This window comes from Chaetodon auriga, chromosome 13 (genome assembly GCF_051107435.1).
Source record: "Chaetodon auriga isolate fChaAug3 chromosome 13, fChaAug3.hap1, whole genome shotgun sequence".
Taxonomy (NCBI): domain Eukaryota; kingdom Metazoa; phylum Chordata; class Actinopteri; order Chaetodontiformes; family Chaetodontidae; genus Chaetodon; species Chaetodon auriga.
Window position 1 is genome coordinate 10917899 of NC_135086.1, and position 21276 is coordinate 10939174.

A 21276-nucleotide genomic window follows, 5' to 3' on the forward strand; every position below is an offset into this window, starting at 1 on the left:
AATGAAAATGAGCACTCAAAAATCTGCCTTTTTTTTTTGCTGCATCACGTCACAGATTTATTCAGGTCAAGTCAAAAATACATTTTTATAGATATTTTCTATCTGTCTGCTACATGAAATAAACACAATCATCAGGGTGAATTATTTACATTAATCACAAGGCCGTACACTGAGTAAGACGAGAAAAGAACCCAAACAAAGTTACTCTGAGTGCGGAGAAGGAGGGAGAAGGCGACGTGTACTTTGTGGTCAATGTACAGAATCCGCTACGAAAGGACGAGTGCTGAGAGCAAACAATCGTGTTGTCAAGGCAGAGACAAGCCTCACAAATAAAAATGGTTGGAAATCAACACACTGGACAGTAGCACGCAGTGGACACCACACTCAGTTAAAATGAAACCTTCCTGTGCATCAGCGCAGAACAAATAAAACCTCTGTTTTTGGTAAATCATCTGTTGATGTTGATTGATCATTTCAGGCCATCGTGTCCAGTAAAAGGGTTGATGAGGCAAAGATGGACTCAGAGGGCAGTAAGATGGGAGAACGATGTTACATTTCATTATTATGTCATTTCACCCACCGACAGAAGTGTGTCCTGTCCTGTCAGACTCAAACACTTCATGTGGATTCACACAGGCACAGTATACAGGATCCAAGTTTCTGATGGCCTCATTGTTGTCTAATTAGAGAGAAAGCTCAGAGAGTAAAGACAGATCAAATTTGTGCCATCTTCACCTCAGCCAAAATCATTTAATGCTCTTTTCATAAAATGATGTCCCAAATAGTTTTAATAACCCAAATAATGAGCACATGGTGAAGTACTGCATGCTGAAAACAAGAGCAGTAGCTGCTCCTGGTGTGGGAGAGCAAATTCTTATTTACAGTGATGGCCAGACATACATGACTGCATCGTACAAGTGTGTCCTCGTGAGTATTTATCTCTGTATGCCCGTCCTCGCTCTGTCCTCAGCTGCCGCAGCTCACTGTGGCAGGGCTTTCAAGATGGCGTTCACCTCCTCGGCGACTGCTGTCAGCGCGAACTCAAACTGGTCCTGATGAGGGTGAGCAGGATAGAGAGAGGCAAATGGAAGAGAGAGAGAGCGTGAGGAGGATGGTTGGAGATAAGACCGAGGGAGACAGTTGGATTATGATGGACATGCGCCTTTAAAGTAGTCAGCTAGTACAAACAGAGCACAGAGTAATGGTACCTTGGTGCGGACCAGGCCGGGTCTCTGGTCTCTGATGTGCTCCAGTGAGGCTGCGATGTCGATCTCCTTCACTCCTAACAAACGTGAGAAATGAAAAGACCACAGTTCAGTGCTATATGTATTATCACAGTGTACACAGACAATGTTAAACAAAACAGGATTACAAAGTTATCCTGATGACGAAAAGAACAACTTTTATGCCATCCTGTTGATGTTAGCTTTACATATTAAAGCTACTTTGCAGAGCAGCCCTCATAAATGATGCCTGAATTTGTGCATAGTCCAGTGTGGAACGATAATTCAATCGTCACATAAGCAGAATTGCTTATCTACATTGTAACAATAGCTCCCTCTGCTGCCCACGGTCGGTAACACATCAGCGTTCACATCGACGTAAAACTAACAAACTTGGTTCCACCCTCGGCCCAAAATGTTGACTTTCCAAAAGGCTCCTTTGCCCTTTTGCTTATCTTGGGTGGACTCCATGACAAAATGTTTCAGTGGTGAATTACACCCTGTTTATGCATCAGTGTGTTTGTATGACCTACTTTTGGGGACACATTTAGGACTCAAGACCAGTTAACTGGGGACATCTGGTGCAGTGTCCCCAATTAGAAGACAGCTGATTTGTGGGTCACTGGTTAAAGTTTGGGTAAGGGTTTGGGCAAATAGTCGTTATGGTAAGTGTCCAAACTAAAAAAGTGATCTAAATAGATTTGTGTGTGTGAGTGTGTGACTCACCCTTGGCCATACGGTTCAGCACCATGTCAATGAGGATGTACGTGCCAGTCCTGCTAGTGCCGTCACTGTGGGAGTGACAGAGACAGACAGGAAACTGTGAACGCACATGTGAAGTGTTGTCCCTCAGTCTGCTTTTCAAACACACACTGGTCATATTATACGTGTCCACAAATTATAGCATTTCACAGAAACCTGACACTCGCTGGATTTTGTCTTTATTTCTTTACCTGCAGTGAACAATGATTGGACAGGAACGACCTCTGTAGCATTTATTCACCTTCCTGAAAAGCAGGAACAAGGGACAGCAGAGAAAGAAAGGAGAACAAAGAACAGAAAAAAGGCTTTATTGTAAATGATTCATCACAAAGTTTGAAATCGCAGCTGACCTTGATCACATGTTCAGTGAATATACATAAACGACCTGCTGTCAGTCATTAAGACATTAATAAACGTAGACACGACTATTAATGTCTCTTCTGCGGGAACTTGTCGGATGAAAAGAAAGCAGGAAGTGACAAAGTAGGAAGAGGAAAATATGGAAAGACATACATCAATGAGAGATGAAGACAGTAAGATTAGGAATGAGATGAAGAGCGTCAGGATGGAGTGAAATAGGAACTGCATGAAGTGGTGGAGTACAGCGAGGTGGTAAAACAGGAAAGAAGAGGTGAGGAGGAAGCCACAGATTCACTGTCCCTCTTGCAGTAGCCAGTCACACCTGCCAATGCTCATTTTTGTGACTATGCAACTGGAGCCAGAGTACTAGCTGCAAACCACAAAAATGACACTGGGAGATGTTAAAATACAAACCTATCAACCTGCACACTGGGAGAGAGGGAGAGAGACAGAGCTAAAGATGATGGGGAGGGAATGACATGTGCAGCGCAGGGGTCTGATTTGACTCCACTCCGTGCAGAATGACAGGGAAACAGAGAAAATGATGGATGTCATGAAGATGATGAGGAGGATTCAAACCCACTGATGTGTGAGGATAGCAACACTACATGCCGACCACCTGCTCGCTCCATTTTGCGTTCACTCATTAAAAACTAGCGAATCTTGTGACACCTGTTGAAACCAAGTTTGTGTGTGCGTGCACGTGCGCGTGCGTAGTTGCGTACCTGCGGAAGTCGAGCAGCGGTCGTGTGGAGGTGGGGATGCCGTCAGCCGGCCAGCTCAGCAGGTGGAACTGGGTCAAGGTTCTGGTCTCCTGCGTCTGGACGTTCTTCAGATAGAAGCTACGCACCAGGAAGTCCTTACACCAGATGTGCTCTGACACCAGGTTCACCTGACGAACACGAGGAGGCAGACAGGGACAGACGGAGCGGGAGGGGCGGCAGGAAAATCAATTTATTTTAGTCTGCACATGGAGTTTTGTAACCTGTATGTAATGATGCAGCAAGACAAAAAGGACCGGAGCATACGCAGGACACATGATATTATTTATTTATTTATGTTTTTTCTTTTTTAAATGAGATTAAAAGGTGATCACTCAAGAAACTGGGTCAAATTTTTATGCAACCGAAAATTTCTTCTGCAGAAAAAAATGCATTTGGGAAATAAGAAAACTCACAGTTATGAAATTTAAATTCTGTATTTTTCAATCAGAATTAGGATTCATTTAAATTCTGTCTTTAATTTCTGAGATTTGACTTTATTTCTGAGATTCATCTTGGATGACTTGTACTTATTTTAACATACAACCCTTCCCTTCGAACATATGTGTTTTGAACAACACTATTATGACAGCAGGTATGGTTTGGACAAGCTTTACTTATTACACTGAGGGTTTATTACTAGAAAACCATCATAAAAAGATTCTGTGCCATATGTGAAATTAAAGGCTGTGAGTGACAACAGGAAATGAACCTCATAGATGTGGTAGAGTGATGAGCCCTCGTCAGGCCAGTATCGCTCGCACTGTTTCTCTCCGTCCTCCACCAGAGCTGTCATCATCACTATCACCGTGCAGCCGTTCTCCCACACCATCTGTGGGTTAGAGAGAACACACACACACACACACACATACACGGATATACACACACATCTGGCTGTAACATAAAAATAAATCTGCAACATCTAAGAAACGAGGCAGACTGAATGGCCCAGTGGCTGACATCGTTTTAATTTGTCGCTTAACCGACCTGCCAGAAATCAGCGACAGTGTGAGCGAGTGGTCCCTGTGTGGCGATATAAGCTGGCTGGCGAGGGTCATGGTCAAACTATGGGATGAAAATGATAAGACAGAGAGCAGAGTTTCTTAGGATTTATTCCAAAGCAGATACGGAGAAAGCTCACTGTGCTGTATAAAGGATTGAATTTGATTGAGTTTTAAAGTCTCCATTCTGATACAGAGGAAGGGTTTAGCACTGGCTTTGGCCCTGCAGACTGAAGACACAGGATTAAACTAGAAGACACATTCAAATAGGAAAATATTCACAGTTTATTGATTTTATTGCTGAATCTGCGCATTGTATTCTGGGTAAATCAGGATGTAACAAACCACTAAATGCACATCACATAGTGTGAATGTTTTGGATCATTTGAGGGATTCTTACGATGATGCTGGCGTTGATGTAGTCTTGTTTATTAGAGTTTACTTCAGACTTCAGCTTCACCCGAGAGTGATCGTCTGTAGAAGGAAACAGGTGCCAACAGTAAGTCACTGAATGAATGAAAGAAATCACTGCAGTCTCTTTAGTCTTTTAGATACTTTGAATACTTCAGGGTAAATCAGTATTATAGTACTGCATCATAGCACAGAAACATATTTATTTATGTAAAAAGTAACTAGTGAGGAGTATAAAGTAGCATGACATGAAAAATACTCAGGTAAAGCACAAGTGTGTCAAAATTGTACTTCAGTGCAGTACTTGAGTGAATGTACTTAGTTCCACTGTATAAATGACACCTTGACAGAGACAGACAGAAATGACTCATTGATGAACTGACATGGGAGCGATTCAGCGTGTCTGTTTTTGTCCATGTTGCCTGGTAGTTGAGCCACAGCGACTGAACTGGGATCAGCCTGGTAGGAGCACAAAGCCTCCCACTCCTTCTGAAGGCGGTCCTTATTACGCAGGTGATCCTCCATGTACGCCTGACGGACAGATGACATAGGAGGTTAATATCTGCTTAACGAGGAAATGGATGCCTTCTACAGCAGGATTATTCCTTTGCTGCATCAGGAAGTACGTTTTCTCACCAGTATCATGTGACCAGTAGAGATGTCCATGTTGGACTGGGCCGGCTCTTCGCTCCAGGACGGGGTGGAGCTGTGGGTGGAGGACGGGCTGTGCTGGGGACCGTCGCTGAACTGGGAGGAAACGCTGCTGACGCGGGACGTGTCCGTACCCCGTCGTCCGCCCGCACCCGTGGCTATGGCGGACCCCGCCATGCTCCCGCCGGCCACACAGTCCTGGCGGCACAGGGAGGATTTGGACGCCATGTGCTGCCGACATAGCTCCTGAATGGAAAGGAAGGAGAGGGAGTGGTGGAGCGGTGGAAAGAAGGTAGTTAATTGATAAAAGGGCTGCAACTGCACATTCATATCGATACTGATTACCTGAATAATCAGTTACTGTATACACTGAGGACTAAATAAGGGATTCATGTGCTACATTTTAGTTCAACTACTCCCAAAAAGTAGTTGATTGATCGAGATATATTATATTTTTTCACCCAATAACTAACAATTCTCATTAAATGGTCTCAAATACAACCAAATACACCAAATTGTGACCACTGTGAAAACAAACAAACAAACAAACACACACACAAACAGAAACCACTGGGAATTTCTATAAAATGGCCTTTCCTCAGTCCTGAATCCCCTGCCTTACCTGGTAGTCAAAGTGTGTTTCAGCCCCTCCCTCTGGCCCCAGGCCAAGCTTGCCATTGGCCACTTGCTGAGTGTAGTGCCTAAGACAAGCAACAGCCATGGCCAATACCAACACGCCTCCTACGACCGCCATGGAAACAAGGGTGATGACTGTCCCACTGGAGCCCTCGGAAATCCTGGCCACCTGAGGGAGGCCCCGTGCATCTGTCCTCTGGGAAAACGACGTCATAAGAGTGGCGAGTAAGATAAGGGCAGGGCAGAGGGAACACAAAGAAAACACCTCAGTGCTACCTCCACTTGTTGACATGCACATCTCGTCTTTTGAGAGTTGTGCGCCTAAGCTAAGCTACCCCGGGGAATCTGCTCTCACCCCTGGAATTCAAAGGTCAAGCACTTCATCTTAACTACACGTTTGTTTCTACGGAACGATACGTGACAGCAAGGTGTGCTCAGTGAGGGGCTGACGTTGACTTCTAAAGACAGAGGTCTGAGAGTATTCACCAGCAGCCCGTTAAAAAAGCAGCAGAGGCTCCGTGGAGATCAGTGGTCTGTGGCCACGGTGTGTCATCCCGCCTCTTCCTCACCTGCTTTTCTGGTGTCTCTCCGCTGTCCAATGCAACAGAATTCAGAGCACCATTTACAAAACTGCTTTTGTTTCGTCTTAACTTTAATCACGACCATTTAGTGAAACCTAGAACTAGAAAAGCATTTATATAGCAAAAGACACTGGCTCTTGATACGTCATCGATTTGGAGAAAATCACTGGAAAGCACAGATTGGAGCACAGATAAAGTGTGTGTGTGTGTTGAGGCTTCCTGCCAGAAATAATGAGAAATAATGATTCTGTAACTGGAAGGGTATCATGTTGTTGTGTCTGTTATCTCTGACATTGCTTTTTTGTTGTATCTGCACCCTTTTCTTAACCTGAAGTATCGTTAATTCGTGATACTTTTTCTAGTGAATTCTTTTTTTTTTTTTTTTGCTCAGTCTTAAATTCCTTTTAAAAAGTAAATACTTAAATCAGTATCTGGGGGCCTCAGTATTCATCCTCAGTATTTTTTAAATCTACAAATCATGCACTCATTTTTCTTGATCTAAATTAACTGAATTAAGCGGAAAAAGTCTGAAATTTGTAAGTGAATTAACCAGAATTGATAAGCACTGCTAATGAGAACACACTATCACTATGGGTGATTTCTCTCATCTCTGAGATCACATCAGGACCATGCGCACGCACACACACACACACACACACACACACACACACACACACTGAATTCAATTGGTGCGTTATCCTGATATTCAGTCTAAATGAGATGCAGGTGGTGATTCGGAGGCCAGGATTCAGGCTGTTTGTGTGAACAGAAAGTAATGAGGTTAATGACATCTGTGACTGTTGCCATAGCACCTGGGATCTAGGAGCCACAGTAGGGGGTGGGTGGGTGTGTGTGTGTGTTGGGGGGGGGCTGGAGGAGATGAGGCACCATGGCAACAAGTGAAATACTGGTTGTTATGAGGTGTCGGCTTGCTGATTCGTTTTGGCCACTCGCCCTTCAGGTGGCACGCAGTCACAGGGGTTTACACACACAGACTAACACCGCACACACACGCTGAGCTGTACAGTGCTTGTGCTCACAGAGTCATTTTTCTCACAAAACGTTGAGCTTTCTGCATCAACACCTGCATGTGATGGCATTTCATAATGGAGCCAGCAGGGGAAGTTAACGCATTGACTGATTTTGATGCTACGATATAAAATATTTGGTTGAGTCTATTCTAGTTTACCATAGAATATACAGACTCAAGCCTCTGTGTGTACAAAAGACATCCACATGTAAAGTAATCCAGGAGACAGATCCAAAGGAAAAGCACAGTAAAGATAATCTGTCCAGCTCGAGTCCATGAATGAACAGATTTAGGTGAAAATGGTCAAGAATACAGAGCAAAGATTATATCTCAGTTGCCTTGACAACAGCTCCATATGTTACTGATAGGAGTTACAAAGGAAATTTTCCACAAAGGGTAAGTGTGTATCGTGTGTGTGTGTGTGTGCGTGTGTGTGTGTGAGTGTGTATCAAGTACCTCTCCCACGCCAGTCTGTACAATCTTCAGGCCTGTCTCAGACTCCAGGAAGTTCTTTTCAGATACTGTTGGGGTGAAAAAACAACAAACATTTGCTGAAATGTTATTTGAGGAAACATTGTGAGAGACAGTGAAATGCGCCCACATACATTTCACACACGTGTGTGTGTGTGTGTATGTGTGTGAGTGCGTGTTTTTGAGCCTCACCAGCTTTAGCAGCCACCTCTGCAGCTGTCATGTTGTGTTCGTTCTGACGAATACGAAACGTCAGCGCAGGACCCACCACGCTGGCAACAGACACACACACACACACACACACACACACACACACACACACACACACACACACACACACTGTTTAGACTGAGGTAGTAAAATTTACAACTCCCTCTTGCACTGACACACACATAATGGCGGTGTTACCTGATGTTGATGAAGCTGCTGGTCGTCAGGTGTATCTTATCGGCCAGCAGCTCCAGCAGCTTCACTCCATCATACAAACTCAGAGGACTATGAAAGAAAAACATCATTATCCTCTTTGTAAACATGTTAAATAAATGTCCTATTTGCTGCTCTTCACTGGCATTAATAAGATATTTAGGGATTTCATAACAGCCTTTGGCATGATGGCATTTGTTCAACACACTCAAGAGTGAAGCAGATCTTTCCTGAGGATAATTATTGGCTGCACAAGTAGAGATGTGCTTCATGTCTTAGCAGTATATTTGTCATAAACAGAAAAGCTGAAAGCTGAATTTGATCCAGTGCTGACCTCTGGTTGGTGACAATGTACCCATACTCCTCCTTGGCTCCTGTACCCTCAACCAGTGGTGGTCCTTGCTCCTTCGAGCCTTGTCCAGCTTCAGCAGGAGCGGCCTGCGGAGGCTGGGACGATGGCACGGGGAGGCTGGCGCTCTTGGCCGGAGGTGTGGCTGGGACTGAGGCGGAGGAGGGGGCAGGAGGGGCATCGGGGGGGCTGGGGACTGGGGCGGGCTTCTCAGGCTTATGGGACACACTGTCTGTTTTTAACAGCTGCATCTAAATGGCAATGATAGAAGACCTGTCAGCGATGAAAAATATATGATTGCTGCTTGTGAACACTGCTGACAGTGAATGCTGACATACCTCCTTGAGGGTGATGAGGTCTTTCTCAGTCGGATCTGTCATAAGAGAAAAACTGATGTTTTCAACAAATACCACAGTAGCACACAGGTCGATTTCATCATTTACTCAAGTGTCAGCTTTCAAGATGATCTGTTTATCTGTTTCGGATATATCTAAGATTTTAGTGCAGATCTAAATGACAAGAGACAAATGCCCTCTTTTGTCCCTGAGAAAAGCATGTATCAGTACAGGGGTTTGGTTTGGTTTGATCGAACATTGCCTGAACAGAACACAGGTGACTGTACCTGTCTTGTCTTGGGTCTGCAGCAGCTGCAGAATGAGGGCTAGCTTGTAGAGCTGCTCTTGACTGAGCTCTCTGGGGTTGACTCCGTACCTCTGCAGGACTCCTGACATCCTCTGGAGCAGGCCATCTAGCACGGGACAGCAGAGTTAGCGTTATCTTTGCAGTGCCCAGTGTAGAAATTGGATGGATGTTCTGAAGTAGCGTAAATGGGTTGGTGTAAGACATCATCTGCATTGAGTTTAAATTCATTTTCCCCACCATTTCCATTTCCAGACAGAGTACTGAAGTCCTGAGGAACTTTTTTATTCTGCAGCTGTGGCTGTTGTCTGCCAGCAGTACCGAGTCTCTCCTCCAGGGTGTAGTCTTCCACATAGTCCACTGGTATCTCCAGCTCCAAGTCCTCATAATAAGGCAGACCTGCATAATAGGTTATGATGGTAAGGACAATTGTTTGGTTAGACTCTATCCAGCTCCTTAAAGGTCCAGTGTGTGGGATTTAGTGGCATCCAGTGGTGAAGTTGCAGATTGCAACACACTGACTACCCCTCGCCTGACCCTCCCCTCATTCTAAGGTAACAAAAACACAACAATTCTTATTTTCTGGTGATCATACAATAACTAAATCGTAAACACTGGATCTTTAAGAAATAGCTTAGTAAAAGACTTTTTGACAACATGTATATATATATACTCATTTTGGAAATATGAAAATCCTGTTCACCTGCAGGGGCCATGGAAGCAGCCCCTCGGTGGCGATAAGAAGGCTGTGCAGATGCCAGGTAGAGAGACAAGGCTTCCTGTAGCAGCTGTCTGTCACGCTCTCGCTCTCTCTGATTGGCCTGGGACCTTGAAGAGGGGCGGACATAACCGCCTCCTGCCCCGATGAGTGATCTCTCTACATCATCTTGGTACCTATGCTGGAATTAGGAGATATTGGACTGATTTAGTACTGTGTGCACACGTGTGATATTTAAGATTTGATTTCTTTTGAATAATGATGATAACTGTGATAATTTACCAATCTTTTTTGACACACACTCTACTAAAAAAAGTACAAAGACAATATATTTTATGTTTGACCTCATCAGTTCCATTGATTTTTGTAAGTATATGCTTATTCTGACATGTTTCAAACAAGCTGGGACAGGAGCAACACGAGACTGGGAAAGTTGTGGGATGATTTATTTGCTGATTTCTTGTCGTTTGCAAACACACAATACATACAATTTGCAAAAAAATGGGAGATTTCTGCACTGATTTGTTCATAAAACTCCAAATAACCATGAGCATGATGAACGAATGTGCTCTTTTGGTGAATATGTGCACAACACTGATTACTCTGCACTCTCAGGAACACTTCAGAAAACCGTTATCATTAAACACAATTCATTTGCAAATGGTTACATTCTGTTTTTATTTTTGTTTCACACAGCGTCGCAGCTTTTTGCATTAGATTGTGATGTACCAGAGTTATACGAGTTGGGATTTGTGTGTGTGAATTATTGTTTTGTTTATGCCTGGGGCTGGTTTTGAAGTTGACACACACCTGCTTTTGGATGATAATGTCTGTGTGTGTGTGTGTGTGTGTGTGTGTGTGTGTGTGTGTGTGGGTGTGTGTGTGTGTGTGTGTGTGTTTGTGTACCTGGTGGTATGTGTATGGGTCCATGGAGGCCGTCTGCATGCGTAGTGGAGATTGAGGAGGCTCAACAATCATGTAGTCCACGTAGTTGCTACCACTAGGTGTGGACGCCGACTTAGAACTGTGGTGGTGGGGAATGTGTTGTTTGGACCTGGCAACCCAGAGAGAAACAAAGAGAGGTTTAGAATACACACTGAAGGGTCAAAAGGAGGGAAGGACAAAGGAATAGGACGGTGCTTACTGAGATGAATGAGAAGAGGAGTTGGGCTTAGAGGGCTGGGTGGTATGGGGAACTCTCTTCAGCTCCTTTGACAGAATATACTGTGTGATGTCATCTTGCCAGGAAAGACCTACTCACACACACACGTACGCACCCACACATGCACAAAGCAATTAAAGAAAGCCACAGATGCTGAGAGTGAGAGTGTAAGACAGAGGCATGTATGAGGAAGTGAGAAAAAACAGTCTAAAATCAATACTGTTTCTGATTGGAGTTGTGTTGAAGTGCTTGCATTATGAATGGATTTCTGCCTGTATTCATAAAGTGTCCATAAGTGCAGCACAGTGGTTTCTAGTTAAGAACATGACCAATTGACTTTCTATGTGACTATTCAGGTACTCAAATACAAGGTCAGGACAGAAATTTTACATTTTTTAAGATATGCTAACAGCGTAATAGTAATAATAGCAATAATTTATTATATTTTTAAAGCATTTTTCTCGACCCAGAGCGCCAACAGAAAGTGACATAAAGACGTTCAGCATAAATACTAGTACTTAAGTACTTAATACTATTGCTAGTGCTATGTGCTTACAGCTAATTCGCAAATGTTACCAAGCCAACATGCTAAACTAAGATCATGGTAAACATTATACCACAGTAGACCATGCTACATGCTAGCTGTGGACCATGCTAACACAGACTGAAATTTAAATTCAAGGTACAATAATGCAAATAAAATGCAAGACCAATTTAATTCATATCAAAACAGTTTAAATCATTCGCACTGTCGAAGTCTTTGAATTTCACTGACTTACAATCAAAGAGGTATTCGCTCGCAACAGTTTTAGCTTTGTAAAGAATGCTAGTGAGGATCTGTATTAGTTAGCTCACCCTGTAGCATGAGCTGTTTCAGGACTTCCTGCATCCTCTTCAGGACAGGAACTGACACCTGGTACTGGACCTGGTCTTGCTTGGAGCTACGACACTGACCAAACAGCCCGTCTGGAACGAACACACACACAGAGACACACACAGAGAACATTTTTTTAACCCTTGTTTTGCCAACTTAGTTTCATGAGCTTTCTTTCTAATGTGAGTCCTGGCCTTAAGTCCAGCAGACAATAAGCCAAAATGTGACATGCCACAGACGGAACGCACAGGTGCAAATAATACAACTAATGATGGCTGAATTCCATTCAGCTGGCCCTGTTTAGTGGGACACTTGAATAGACCTGAGCCATTGTTAATGTTATTAGTAACGCCTGTGCTTTCTCTACTATGACAAATCAAAGTGCCTGCAGTGAAAGAGGCTCGTAGAGAATCTGTGAGAAATTTTACGAGGCATCAATTAAAGTTTTTATTTTCTTTGATTTTTAGCTAAATCTGTATTCATTTTACCACAAGAATTTCAATGAGCTGCCCTTGAGGTACAGTCCAGTACTTTGTAATACCCATAATTCTTATGGTAGCCCACACCTCACTAGCCCACAGCAGTGAGTCATAGTTTTGAAGTGCAGCCCACACACTTACACTGCTTGTCACTTTCCTTTTGATGAGGTTCTGCCACCATCACTGTGTGCTTTACAAAAATGTTCCTTTGAAATAGTTGCTAACCTGCAGGCAGCCTCATGGCAACAGAAATAATAATAGGACTGGCTCAGTATTACTTTTTGCGTGAACTGTTCTCATGTCACGATCAGATCATAGTCATCATCAATTCAGTTCTTTAGCATCTACGTGCATGAAGAAATGTGCCAGTTCTGTGCATTATGTCAAACTTGGTGCACAGGATTTCATACAGCCGCTCCTCAGCCAGAGACAAGCTGATGCATCATCCTAAGCTTCATACGATTTGCTCTTGCTGTAGGCCGATATCAATGCAGTGAGGTGTACAAGTGTTCATCCCTTCAGCGTCAGACAGAAAAGGATCAGGACCACCACAAAATCTCTCATCATAGGGCAAAAATCACATCATTAAGGCCTGTCTTTTCACTTTGAAATGTCTGAAAGTGAAGATATTTCTCAAGAAAAAGACTGTCAGACTCAGATGTGATGGGAATAAAGATAAAGCAGAGCAGACAGTATTATCTGGCGCACTGATGAGTCACTGCAGTCTTTCACTACACCGGCTAAATCTCACAACCCAACCTGCCACAGTGGAACGGTGAACCGTTAACAGATTAGAGAGGATTAATGTGTTTATATAGCCACAAATGCTATAGGAAGCAATTCAGCGTGTTCTTCACCACTGTATTGAAGAGCAGGTAGACTGATGTGTTTTGCAGAGTTAACTCCTTATAGGTGGGTACAATCAGGTAAATGTGTTAACCTTGTGTTGGTGTTATTACGTATACGTTACTCCAAGAAACACATACATAAATACATGACATACGTATGTTCCCATCATCAGATTACTGATATTGATGATGTGATAAGACACAGAACACTATATCTTGGCAGTGAATTACACTGATAGAGATGACTGATACAGTAGCTTTTATTCCTGGTGGTGAATTGACTGATGACAGAGAGAGAGAGAAGGGACATGAGGGGGAGGAATGGAAGATGAATGGGGGAGAGACAGCAAACTGCATGGCTTGATTGGATTGGGACTATTTCTAGAGCTGGGGTTATTTTTGTAGATATCATTTTTTTTTTTGCAGGGAACCTACAGTAGTATTCAACGTCAGAGAGGGAAAGCTTTTAAATGTAAAAGAAAATAATGTAATGTTTGGCTCGAATTATATCATTTGAACCGACCTAACACATCCAGTGTTTCGAATCCTCAAGTTTTCACTGCAAAATCAAAAGACAGAACAGATTTTGTAGCATAAATGATTTTAACATGCAGGCCAAGGAATCATCCAGTGGTTTGAACACGTGTCGAAGCACAAGCCCTCTGATGATCTCATTGGCGTGCTCGCTAAAATCTGCATGTGCTGCTGTGGCCAATCAAGACAAGCCCACCAAACTTTGACGAGAGCGCCGTCCAGATGCCTGTTGTGCATCGACCTGGTATTCACCGAGTCGGCACCTCAAGGAGCAGCGGGTTGACAAGATCAGGGTGCTACACCTGCGTGAACAGAGCTCAGGTGGCAGTGTATGACCTTGCTCTGTTTCATTCTACACACTTACAGGGGAGATGCCTGCAGCAACAACATCAACATGAGCACAAGCTCGTCCTCCTGGAGAAGGACATGGTGAGACCCTGGTTGACCCTGCACAGTCCCACAAACCTCCCCCTCTTTGAGGGGTGATGAGAATAGGGGAAGAGCCCTCAAGCCAACACCTGCACACTCCACTACTCCTACCAAATGCATAGACACTGTGAGTGACGAACTGCAAACCCTCTAATCTGCCTGGCAGAGGGCCGGCCACACATCCTGTCACAGACACAAATAAACAACTGCTGCGAGCTCCTAAAAGATGCTGCGCATTCCACACCAAGGCACACAGGACACAATTGATCTTCCCTATCGCCAGTGGCAGGCAGCAGACTGCCACAAAGAAAAGGAACTTTAACTACAAGGAAGCTTGAAGTTGGGAAACAGGCTGCAGCGATAGAAGGCTGTGCTGTGCAGCGAGCAGACACCATTAGACATTTTAGACCAATTATTCCACAAAGGACGACTGTGGACACAGTGCTGCGAGAGACCTTACAGGACGCTGTTAAATAAGCTGGCATTAGTCATTAGTGTTGCAGAAGCGGAAATGACTTTTCCAAATGAAATAAGTTTGTTCAGTTCACTTCAAAGACGCGTTTCGTTTTTTAAGCTGAGCTCGATGTAGTCCTTCTTTTCTGGCAGAGGCTGCCTCCTGTAATGGATCGCTCTCTACATCACTGAACACAGAGAGATGAAAGTGATCCTGCTCCTGCTATGTCAGCAAACAACAGCCTGCTTCAAAAAAAGTAATGCAGCGGTAAGATGAATACCTGATATATAATTACTGCATTTGCAACAACAAAAGATACACAACATAGCTTGTCCACATAATCTGTGAGAGGGTTTTTTAGAATAATTTAGCAAATATTCTACCAGTATTAGAATATTTTATAACATCTTTGATTCCTGGGACGTCAAATGTGTCATCCAACAGGTGAACACATTGACTTACAGACAGTCACAGTGATGCATTATAAAGTACAACACTTGGTTCAAGGGGATCACGCCGAACACAGACAGATATACGTCATTTGGATGAGATGGCGTTGCTTCAGTTTCCCCCATAACTGCTTCATCTAAACTCAACAGGTATTCTTTATGTGCTTGTCAGTGGGAGACCTGCACGTGTTTATGGAAACTGCTCTGTGTGGCCTTTTATATTTTACCTTACACAAGCTGAGAAATCAGGTCAACTAGTGTTTGTTGGTGTCTAACAAATGTGCAGATTGACACAGTTTACAGCTGATTTGGCTTTTCAGGTTCTTGATGAGACAGACAGAAAGACCAAGAACTCATTTCAACCAATCAGACTGAAGACCTTCAAGCAGTCGAAACGCCATATATTGTTTCCCCGTGCCCTCAGACCCTCAGCTGTGCATAAATAGAGCCCTGCGTCTGCCCCTGAGAGGCAAGTACGCCGATCCATTTTGTATTCTGTCCGATGGCTGAGCGTGTGTGCGTAAGTGCAATTTCCACAGAGAAGTGCGTAAGTGTGTGTCAGTGACTCATCGCTGTATTAGCACAACAACTGTGGGGGTGTCGACCTCACCGTGATGTCAGTGTTGCCATGGAGACAGTAGGGTGGAGGAGGGGCTTAGATAAAGACGAGGAGAGGGAGAGGGGAAGGAGAGGGAGAGAGGGGCTGAGAGAGGAAAAATCCTTGACTTGTATGTTTTCATACACAGTCTTTGTCTCGGCGTGCTTCCAGCGATATATATATAGAGAGAGTGTGTGTGTGTGTGAGTGTGTGTGTGTGTGTGTGTGTGTGTGTGTGTGTGTGTGTGTGATTGTCCAGCTGCAGGGTTAATAATTAAAATGTTGTAGAAGTACAGAAAGGATTAACAACTTACTCTATCTTAAAAGTTTAATGTTCAAGTTCAAGAGAAAGATTATGTTTGATTGTATGTATGTGTGTGTGTGTGTGTGTGTGTGTGTGTGTGTGTGTGTGTGTGTGTGTGTGTGTTGTACTCACCATCTGAGCAGAACTGATCCCTTGCGCACAGTTTTCTCTCAAACAGGCAGCCTGAAGTAGAAAGACAAAGAGACGGCTAACAGGTACTCAGAGAGAAATCTTTCACAGCACCGAAAACTCACATTCAGAGGACTGAAACGAGAACACAGCACAGTGATCTTAGCCCTGGCTTACTCATTACAATTAGCCTCAAATGTACTGCACAGTGGTAATAAAAAATAAAAAATAAAAAAAAAGAACCCAAAACCATCATCCTGCCTTTTATATTTAAATGCTACCATTGTCAAAGCCAGCCTACACTTAGCACTTATGCACTTACCATTTATAAAGCCTTTTGTATAATTGCACAAGGACATTTTAAAAGCCTCCTCACCCTAAGTGGAGTCACTAATTAGCATAAAACCTGGCACTTTTGAAAACCCTGAAATACAAAATCATCTTATTTTCATGTCGACGATTTTGCTGCAGATAACATGTACTTCAGGTTGGAAAGGCTGTCAGCGCTTCTACAAACATCTTTTTTTGCAAAATTTGCAATCAAACGTGGGGCACAAACACAGTGTTGTCATTAGTATCTTGGTCATTGCTTTGTGATTCATTTTTAGCTGTTGCACTGCTTCTTGTTTTAGGGTGGTGAGTAAGACCTTGGAGGGGTTGCAGTGTGGGAAGGAGCAGGTGGCTGGTGATAGATAGGAAGGTAACACAGCACAATATGCATGGATTATTCTGTCTGTCTGTCTGTTTCATGTCACAGCCTGTGAATAAATAGTATACAATCTGCGTGTGTATGTGAGGAAATGACAGATGTGTCTCAAATTGAAAGCCAAAGACGGCAGGTGAGGAGCTGGTTTGGCAGAGCGGATGGACGTACGAACTGAGTGAAACAAACTTGGACAGATAAGACTGAAGTGACGCAGTGCCTGACAACAGTTTCAGTGACTCACTTTTACTGTTTATGAAGAGAGACACAAAAACACTGCTGTAACTATTCACTGTCAATTCTGGAAATTAATTTTAATGACTAACGGGAGCAAGTAATCGGTTTTCCGGTATTCCTAACAACAATTTCCCAGAGATTTGGGCTCTTCACTCCATGGAAGGTTAAGCGAACCTTCATGTGTAGCTGAAACAAGCTCCAACAAAAACACACTGCATATGCCTGCACTGGGGCTCAGCCAAGAGGTATCTGAGTAACCGGCCGTCATGCACATCAACACAATGCTGCCAAGACATTGTGCGTAAAAGCCTGTGCTAGTCACCAAACACAGACTGGTTATACAGGGAAGGACATCTGGTGCTGTTGGGCCAACATTAGCAACATGGAGCTAAAACAAAGCAAGGAATATAAAAAACACTTTATGTTTAGTTTATTATCTGGGGTTTAAAGCGTGTTTCCATTTCTGGATAGAGCTGCACACTCTGCGTTTGGTAAATGCAACAATGACTGAAGAAGTTAATGTTTCAAGCATCAGGAGCGTTTTAAGAGTAGCTGAAAATGTCCAGATGTTCGCTGCTCTTATGGTAAACCTCTCCAGTGGCAAGATCCTGCCAAGGTGAACAGTTGGACTGGTAGCATCTGCAACAACAATAACTATTCTTATAAGAACCATAATGTTTATTTAAAATGGAAAAAGGTGAACCATAGTGTGGTACAACAGCGCTATGGTTGCAATGAATCTCATAACGTTGGTAGCAAATTTAGGAGAAACCTGACCTATTACACAGTGTTTGTCATAGCAACAAGACAGCCGCCCTTAGGGAAACAGCCGTCTGCAGAGACGTCAGCTTCACCACAAACATCATACTGTGTGTGTGACGATGGCCAGTCGGACATATGGATGGATGGCTAATCAAATGAACAGATGGATAGATGCATGTGTGAAAGAACAGAGTCGGAAACAAAGAGGTGTGAAAGGACAAATGGACAAAGGGAAGCGACTGTGGTTACTGGTTTCTCTCCATGGTGCTGAAATCTCAGGCACATGCAGAACGGCTTCCCACTGCGCTGCCCGTTGGTCATTGTTAGGATTTTTAAATGCTGCTGAGATTTCTCAATGATGTGTGGTTTTTAATGACAAACTGTACAGAAACAACAGTATTTTACAAGATTTTTATGTTAAGTTTCGGCTGTTTTTATAGATTTTTTTTTTTTTTTTTAATAAAATGTAAGAGTATTATAGCTTTGCAGGGTTTGCTCTCACAATGAGCTGCTTTAGTTGTCCAAGCTGCTTGATGCATCACATTTGGGTTATTGCATTTACATGATAAAACTGAAGCAATAAAGCACACAAGATATGCCTCAAATAAACAAAATGACTTAATAGGAACAGGATGCATTGGAGAAAATGGGGTTGGCCACCAACTGATGAAACAAAATCATGCTGGCTTGTTTTCATCAGAGAAAAGCTGAGGGAGAGAATAACATCTGGCCTCTCAACCTCAGTCTGAATTCACTCCATACCTCCCAAATCTCCACCTACACATGTCAAACAAACAGCTTTTTTCTTTAGATGTTTACCAACATCAAAAACCTTGAGGAAAAAAAGCAGCAAAACGGAGGATGTAACAATTCACTTGTTGCATCATTGTATTAATGACTAATTATGGTCATTCAATACATCAATCTACAAAAAAAGAAAAAGCTGAAACGACTGTTTGTGCCATTGTCAATAATATTAACAGAGCAGCTACTTCTGCTAATGTCGCTTCCATTTCTGCTGCAGCCAGTGAAATGTGAGCTTGACACTATTCAGGGATCAGTAAACAGATTTTAAAAATGCAGGAAATTGTTTTCTTTATTTTTTTTCATTCAACATAGATAACATGCAACCAACAGCGCTGCTTGCCTCTGATGAAACAGTCTTTTCTGCTCAGTGGGGACATAACTTTTTCCTCTCTTATTTCATGTTTAAAACATAATTCTACTTTTTTTTTTTTTTTATCTACTTTTCCTACACGGTAGAAAAGACTGCAAATAATAAAGCCATAATATCATAAGGTGTGCTGGTGGCATGATGTGGGTCATAAAAACACTCAGTTGTTATCTGCCCTGTCACTCTTTGCATCCTCCATCTCTTCTCCGCCTCAGTTTCATCTCATTAGACTTTCCATTTATCCACTTAGAGTCCATCTTCCTGTGCCAAATAATTCACAACTCATGTCAGTCCACCTTGGGAGAATGAAATAGAAGTACAGTCTACCTTTATCTGTACAAATGAATTCAGACATCTCTCAGTGTAGTCTCTGCTGCTGGAGTATCATGACCATGGTAGCGATGCTACAGGGGATCCTACAGCCGGATGAGATCACCATGAAGTCATTTGCTACTTAGACACATCATGTACCTGTGGGAATATTACAGGAATACGACCGTGGTTTTCTGATAAGGACCGTGCCATCATCATCACCACCACCCTCATCCTCATCACCTTACCGTATTTGTCAGAGATTCCTGGCTGGCACAGCACGGTCACCAGGAGCAGAGCTCGCCATAGCTGGAAGTGTTGCATGATCCTCTGATGCCTCACAGCAGCGGAGGGGATGCGGAGAGAGAAAGATGCGGGCTCCCTTCGCTTTGCTCCCTCTCTTTAAATCCCCATCATGTTAAAACGCCAGTGTGGACAGCTCACATCGCACCAGAAGAGCTCATGTGAAGGAAAAATATAAATAAATGGGGGGGGGAGGAATTTCTCACGGCGAAAAGGCGGGGCGTGGGGATGATGATGATGATGGAGGAGGAGGAGGAGGGACGGGCTGAACACGCAGCGTAGTATCGACTCACGATGCACAAGTGCGGAAATAACGTGCAATGTGGAGAAACAGGGGGCCCTCTGAGACTGAGGGACCCGACCTGTAGCTGCGTCATCACGGTCTCAATCGAGGGGGGACGAGCGAAGGCTGGAACAGCGTGTCTGTATATTTATATAGTTTATAGCGTCAAACTACAGCGTTAAAAGTGCGCTTTGAGCTGTGTTTGCACGTTATTTGCTTGTTTTTATTATAAGAAATAAAGAGGGAAAAAAGTTTTAAATGCCTGTCGTGCAAATAAACGTGCATTCCTGCACACAAAACGGCATGAGGCATCGTTTCTGTGCTATCAGGCAGCGTGCAGGTGCGCACAGGTACATAAAAATCAATGTTGTTTATATAAACTCTGCTTTCAAGCCCATATTTAACTTCCAATTTAACAGCTGTCGAGGAATGTTTACGATTCGTCTCAGATGTAGTTTCCTGAATCTGACATGAGCACTGCTGACTTGGTGTTTGTTGGCCTGATGATGAAACGTGTCGCACAGGCTGACATTTTTCTGAGATTAGCTCGAACTGTTTTTCCTCATCAGATTAATGGAAGGGGGGGAAGGAAGCATGGGCACAAGAGTTATCTCAAAAGATCATGTAGCCCTGCACGTGCAGCCTCTCAGCCCACGTAGGACCACAATGCTCCGAGATCCTGTGTGCGGAAACCACAAACCACAACATTTAATCAAACACTGCGCTACAGTGTTGTTTCTCTTCGCTGTTCCCCTCTGACTGGGACTACAGGTGCTGGGCAGAGAGCCAGACTTCCACTGAGGAAGTCGTCGCAGAAGTTCATCTTGTCTGGTTGTCCTCTTGCTCCCTCTGGTGTCTAAAATCAGTTGGTTGGAAATGTTGCTGGCTGAGTTTGAACAACAGGCAGGGAAATTTCATCTACCAAGAATTTCCAAACAAGTAAACAAATTTAGTCTCAAAGACCCAACAGTTATCTCAAAAGTAATGCAGCATTTGACAAACAGCTCTATAAATCTGGAAATTCTTGTCACTCAGCACCAGTAATACAATTTCAGTAAGAAGGATGGATATAAAAATATCACTACTACCACTTCCACTACTGCTACTAATGGTAATGACAATAATAGCTAGTAGTATTTATGTGATGAAATGCTGTGTCAATTTTTATTTTTTTATTTCTATAGCCCAATGTCACAAATCACAAATTTGCCTCAAGAGGCTTTACAG

General features: G+C 43.3%; 1 protein-coding gene across 1 annotated transcript; it reads right to left on the reverse strand.

The window, feature by feature from the left end:
* Positions 1-28: 28 nt before the first annotated feature.
* On the reverse strand, positions 29-19999 carry ptprna (protein tyrosine phosphatase receptor type Na). The gene is made up of 24 exons (XM_076746228.1): positions 19712-19999; positions 16279-16329; positions 12034-12144; positions 11161-11269; positions 10923-11070; positions 10002-10197; positions 9539-9697; positions 9282-9407; positions 8998-9032; positions 8645-8910; positions 8296-8382; positions 8080-8159; positions 7873-7937; positions 5792-6001; positions 5155-5415; positions 4902-5049; positions 4508-4581; positions 4094-4171; positions 3819-3938; positions 3071-3237; positions 2177-2230; positions 1950-2014; positions 1209-1282; positions 29-1052 (listed from the first exon to the last, which is right to left on the reverse strand). The coding sequence occupies exons 1-24, from the start codon at positions 19785-19787 to the stop codon at positions 981-983; spliced, it is 2832 nt and encodes a 943-aa protein (XP_076602343.1). The 5' UTR covers positions 19788-19999; the 3' UTR covers positions 29-980.
* Positions 20000-21276: the final 1277 nt, after the last annotated feature.

What these genes read in the sequence shown, in the direction of transcription:
- ptprna (XM_076746228.1), bottom strand. Translation starts at nt 19,787, where the DNA reads ATGCAACACTTCCAGCTATGGCGAGCTCTGCTCCTGGTGACCGTGCTG. An exon ending in GAAACAGCTCATGCTACAGG is followed by an intron (nt 11,270 to 12,033) that starts GTGAGCTAACTA and finishes GTGTGTGAGTAG; the next exon opens with GTCTTTCCTGGCAAGATGAC. An exon ending in ACCCATACACATACCACCAG is followed by an intron (nt 10,198 to 10,922) that starts GTACACAAACAC and finishes TCCTAATTCCAG; the next exon opens with CATAGGTACCAAGATGATGT.